We start from the raw sequence: 6,000 nt of genomic DNA, 5'->3' as shown, positions 1-6,000 counted from the left end.
TATATTCGCGGGCATCGACTATTCATAGAAATGTGAACCGGTTAAGAGGATATTGAGGTGTATTTAATCAATAATCAGATCACGGGTGATCCATGAATGTAACCACACCATTACGCGGTCACGTTATGAAACCGACGAGCTATTATCGCATGTAATAAATAACGGTTCGGTTATCCGTAATGTACGGCTTGCGTTTTGTGCAAAAACTAGTGATTATGCACTGGAGCAGCGGTCGCCGCCGAATAACAACTAAATGCTAGTGGTTCGAGGCCAGAGTCGAGTCACTTTACATATCAAAATAAAAACATTCATAGATGAATCATGAGAGTCGATATCAATCGATATAAGTAAGCTAAAAAATAATGTTTCCTCTTAATATTAGTGTAAACATATGTCAATCAGAGACATTATCAGGAAGCGATAAAATCGGTTCTAATAAACAATTATAAACAAACCAGTTCATACCAGTATATCTATCAGGCGAGACGAGGCTGTATAGTGAGAGCCCCTCCCCCCTCCCCTTGCTGTTGGCCGCGTACACGTGCAGCAGAAGCCCGCCAGCAGTGGACAACCCGCTTACTGTGAACACGGATCTGTTCGACGTAATGTTTGCTTGTACCTAGGGAAACAAGGGATTTATTTTTAGCTCAAGCTGAGGGTTCGCCGGATGTTAAGGGATTACACGCTTTTGAGGAGTAAGGGATAAGGAAAGGATTGACGACTGGATAGAGAAGGAATGGGTAGAGGAAAAGGAAACTGGCCTCACCGAAACAAACTTATTTCACGCCGGTTCTCTGTGCGGGTGTGGTACTTCCCTGGTGCGAGCTGGCCCAATTTGTACTGAAACGTGCTCAATTCCGCCGTTTCTTCACATATTTATTGCCGCGTATAATTATGTGAATATTTCTCTCATCATATTAACCGCTTTTTAAATTTAAGTCATAGCGGGCAACTGAGCTGGTTGTTCGCCTGATGGTAAGCGGTCACCATCGCCCATGAATACGCTTGCCCACTTTTAAGGAATAAGGATAAGGATTAATTACATCACTTCAATAAAATGCGGCATATTTTTTAAGCCGACTTCTACAATATTTAATTACTTACTATCATCGAAGGCAGTTCCAGCACTTCCAGGTGGAAGTCCTGTGGCAGGCCCCCGTCGAAGCCCTCCTCGCATTCCACCTGCAGGGACTCCATGCTCTGGTTCACAACGGAGCAGTTATGGAGTGCTGATGGTACACCTTTGATGGAAAGAGCAAAATTCAGCACAACTTTGATACTTTAATAATAATAAAATTTACTTAAAAAAATATTACATTAAGATATCAGTCTTTTTGAAAATAATGTTAATGTTCAATAAAAAAAATAATATCGATAAACTCCTACTGTGTCAACCCTATTGAAATAAGCATGAATATTATTATAACTACTATGCTATGAACTAAGAAGCCCTGTCTCTGTTCCTCATATCAACATAATATGCTATAAATGTCAAGTCTTGTAACACACCAATTATTCTGATGTGGAATCCAGGCTTGACACGCTATATATTTGATGGATTGTTTATGCTATAAACGAGAAATCTTTAAAGTATTAGTAAGTCAAAAAGTATTTATAGTTGATTTATCGAATAAGGTAACACAAAAACAACTTTTATTAAACAAATCTATAAACAACAAAGATTATGTATCACTAGAATAAAGTAATATTTTCAGTGCTTTTTTTATATTTTTTGCTACTTTGTGCTTGTAAAAAGCTTTTAAAGTGTAAATAGTCCATTAAATTCATTCATATTTGATCGGAACGTTAAAATCACTTCGTTTATTCGAGGATAACATGTGTGTGGGTGTTACATTAGAGCACAAACGATAAAACAAACATAAAGAAAATTCATTAAATATTTATGTACTTATACGAAAGATTAAACAAAAATAATGGTTTATAATAAAAATATGCCATTAAAACACCTTGATAAATCGCCCTAGCTTTCCGCCGGCGGCTTTGCCCGCGTTGTCAAAGGAAATTCCTGTGGAACTGACATGGTTCACCCTCGTTGTGACTCAAAATCCTCCGTTGTGACGTGAAAGAAAGGCACACAAACAAATAATACTTCGCCCTTTATCAGGAAGGATTCTATTTATTGCGTTAGTATAAAATTAACTAAATAATGCAGCAAAACTTGGAATTTGAGAGTGAAAACTATCTCGCAATTTCGACCATCTAGAAACTTTTATAATAAGTAGCATCCCCGCTATCCAACTCTTTTGGAAAGCATTTGAATTGTAATTTTTGAACAATTCACCGCAGTCGAGAAGTTAGCTGAGAGAATTCGACGGAAATTCAGTAAGAAACTTTACCTAGCTTGATGTATGCCAGAACTGTTATTGGAAAATGATAGTAATTTATACAGAAATTTCGATAAGAGATTCTATTTGATCTCCGATGTTTTCGTCGTGTTTCTGAATTGTACGGCGAGTCGCTCCATTCGTTTGTACATAAACAAATATTTGTATTGCTTTAGGTGTCGTTCACATAATATACGGGGCGGGGGAACAACGAAGTTTGATAAGGTCATAGAGGAGTATTCATAGGCGTGATATGACATCATTATATAACATGTGACGTCATCAGAGTACATCGACGATAAATAAAAGTCTCTAAATATATTGTCTTACTGAGAGTCCTGTTTCATATAACATTGAGTTTAAATCAAGGCACAACTTAAATAAACACATAATTGTAATCTTGATTAATAGGTAAAAATAAAATGTCAAAAAGAGCTGAGCATCAAATGAGAGTATGTGGGGAGATTACCTACGTTTCTTTTAACTCTGATTGGACACAAGTAAACTCAACTCGTGTATAAGTTAAACAAAACACCAAACAAAGTTAGAAAGAACAATATTTTATTTCGACATCAAGTTAGAATTATGTCAAAATAAAATGTAGCAGCGTGGTACTGAAAAAAATAGTCCATAGCATATTCTGCATTTGTAAGGACGTCTGTTGATTTTCAGAAGTCCCCTATTTCAAGTGGGAGTACTTTAAATAATATTAGTCAATTAGTTTGCTTTATATAGTTGTATTTTAAACTGCCCTAAAAACAGCAGGCTTTTAAAAATCCTTTCCCATTTACCCGATACCAATAGAGTATTCCCTTACAATTTCTGTGAATATTTATTTGTATGTGAAAAATGTAGTGTAGCGGTCAGACAAATGGTTGCCGGCAATGAGGTGGGACAGAGCGCTAGCGGAAAGTATTCGTAGTTTATTTTTCAGTTCCTCTGGTTGGAATTGTTTTTATTTCGAGAGCATTTTTTTTTACTTAGAAAGCTTTGGATAGAAAATATAATCAGCTACATTAAATACAATTCATTCAATTTGACCTAGAAATGTTCAAGTTAATAGTTTTATTGTTTTAACAAATGAGGTTTAAAAGGGTTTGTTCACTAACGCAACTAATTGACGCCGTGGTGATGATGTTCATGGGCGGTAGTGATCGCTTGCCATCAGACGAAACAATAAGTCAGTCAAAGATCACTCACTAGCAGATACAACGGTAAAGGAGCAGGGCTCGCTCTGTCTGCCGGCCACGTTGACAGCCGCGCACCACACCGCCCCGAAGTCAGCTGCCGAGCGTGGCGTGTACCGTAGCGTGGATACCCAACCGGCTTGTTGCGATAACCTTCGGAAAAATAACTTGTTGTGATATTGTTTCAACGTTGTCGACTTTCAAGGCTTGCTGATCAAATCACTGACAGCCTATTTACCATTTTTTGACATTTTCATGCAATTTTTATGATTCTACTGACAGTAAACTAACTAGAATAAGTATTTAGAAATTGTGAATCTGAGTGAATGACGTATTATACGTAGGATCGCATAGCATTCACTTGTAAGTATACTCACGCAGGGTCTATTTCCCGGGCCTGTCCTGAGCTATTCATAGTCCACACGAAGCGAGTGGGCGCGGGGCTAGAATCCACCTCGCACTTCAGTTCCACCACCTCGCTGAGAAGCGCCCCGAACGTGTGACCGTCTGATGATTTACATGATGGAGGATCTGGGCAAAAAAGAACAAATTCTGAATCATTTTTCCAGCACCCACGACAAAAATAAACCTGCTTGTTACACATGTAAATTTTTGTAAATATCTTTTTTTTTTACACTACTTTTTTTTTAAATGGATGACATTTTCATTTTTATTATAACTGTCATTCTAATCCTTATTATAATTCTCATTCTGATTCTGATTCAAACATGTTGACAAGCATTAACCAAAGACCAATGAGACCTACTTACACGCAGCCGTTTCTTTTTTCTTGCATTGGGATTCTGATTCTGATTGTGCTTCTGATTCTGATTAAAACGCGTCCACAAGCATTAAACAAAGACCAATGAGACCAAGTCAAAGGAGGAAAATGAAGGAGCCGTGGGTTATGTCGGATTCTTACCGACTGAAACCTCACTGTGTTCCGTCGTGCTGCTTTAGTTAAGGCGCCATCGGAGTTGGTTCTTATTCGTACTCACACGCAACCTGCAAGCTGACAGTATTGCTGGCGCTACCCTCCTCGTTGCTGGCAGCGCAGGTGTAGTCCCCGGCAGCACTGCGCTGCACGTTATGTAGCACCAACCTCTGCTCCCCAACTATCAGCCCACTTGCGTTGTGAGATATCTCTGAGCCCTGGAGAAGAAAGGGCTATAGAGTGTTTGTGGCACACTGCTAAAAGTACGAGAATTAAAGTCGGTTTTCAATTTTTTTTTTTTCGTTATTTATTGAAGGTGAAAGATCATCATAGAAATCATGAAAATATTTTTCTGGAAATGAAAGATGCAAAGATTAATATTTTCAATCAGTGACCAATTTTTATTGTGCCTTTTTTTTATTTACAAAAGTAAAAAGCGTATATTTGAAACTATTGAAAACTTTAATATAGGAATATTAAAACATCAATGGAAACCCATATGGGTATTTCTGACAAGTGAAATCAAAGGCAAGAAAATTGAACGCACATTTTAAAACATATTAAATATAATATTGTTATTATTTCATTACATTCGTATACTTTAGCTAAAAGCTCGTCGGAAGGTGCTTCTAGATAAATACTAACATACGTTAAAACGGATCCAACTTTTATGTATATAGCGCTTGAAAACCTTTTAGCCAAACAACAAATTGAATATAAGCACTGTGATAACCTAAATCAATAATATACTTACAGAGTATGTAGATATGTTTATTTTTATAAGAAATTTATTACTGTTTTCCCAACAAATCAAAGTAAAATAATGTTCTATTTTGCTTGGATGTCGAAAATACATTCGTCATAATTAAAAATTCATGATTTTCTAAAGTATTATGGTAACCTAATCTCGTGTAGTTTTTAGTAATAACAATCAGCACTCATAGGAGGCTTGTGTCCCAGCAAAAATATGGGCTGATGATGATGATGAATCAGCACTATTTTGTAGGGCAATTATTCGCTGGTTTTTAGTTTTGCATACTTTTTAATTCGCACAAGGTTTTTTTAAAAGCGAAATGTATTTGAAGGAAAGTACAAAGGAAGATCACTTTTAATATTGTTTTTAATCTTATTAACTACCTGATGAATGAATGTAATAGTATTTTCTTTTCTCTTCCCTTACAAAAAAATAAAGTACAGAATATTTCCCCACTTCACAAAATATGAAATCGTTACTATAAGGAATCCAAACGACCACTTACACGTAATGTCAATTAAAGAGAATAAATGATTAAGGTCTTTTACCACAGAGAGCAGGTAGTTGAATCAAACTAAATCCAAAATATTCTACTAATTTAGTAGCTGTGGGCGGCACACGTGTTTGATCATTGAATAAAGCCTAAAACTTTTTACATATGTCAACCTATTAATCAGTGAATGAATATATAACAAAAGTAAATACTTAATTGGTTAAAGGATGAAAACGTGAATGGTTTTTAAATTTATATAACTTACGTGTCACGTTGTTTGTCCGCGA

At 36.3% G+C, this 6,000-nt stretch overlaps 1 protein-coding gene across 1 annotated transcript in view; it reads right to left on the bottom strand.

Moving 5' to 3' along the window:
- Window positions 1-6,000, bottom strand: part of LOC119828527 (nephrin-like) — a 79,290-nt gene that overhangs the window by 9,672 nt on the left and 63,618 nt on the right. Inside the window, exons 9-13 of the mRNA XM_038350707.1 lie at window positions 4,531-4,684; window positions 3,910-4,063; window positions 3,546-3,685; window positions 1,105-1,241; window positions 466-619 (exon numbers count right to left, since the gene is read on the bottom strand). Coding sequence (XP_038206635.1) covers window positions 466-619; window positions 1,105-1,241; window positions 3,546-3,685; window positions 3,910-4,063; window positions 4,531-4,684 — 739 coding nt within the window. The remainder of the gene's footprint in view (window positions 1-465; window positions 620-1,104; window positions 1,242-3,545; window positions 3,686-3,909; window positions 4,064-4,530; window positions 4,685-6,000) is intronic.

The sequence above is a fragment of the Zerene cesonia genome, chromosome 8, assembly GCF_012273895.1.
Source record: "Zerene cesonia ecotype Mississippi chromosome 8, Zerene_cesonia_1.1, whole genome shotgun sequence".
Taxonomy (NCBI): domain Eukaryota; kingdom Metazoa; phylum Arthropoda; class Insecta; order Lepidoptera; family Pieridae; genus Zerene; species Zerene cesonia.
Note: the sequence above shows the minus strand (reverse complement) of the source record. Positions and strands in the feature narration are given on the sequence as shown.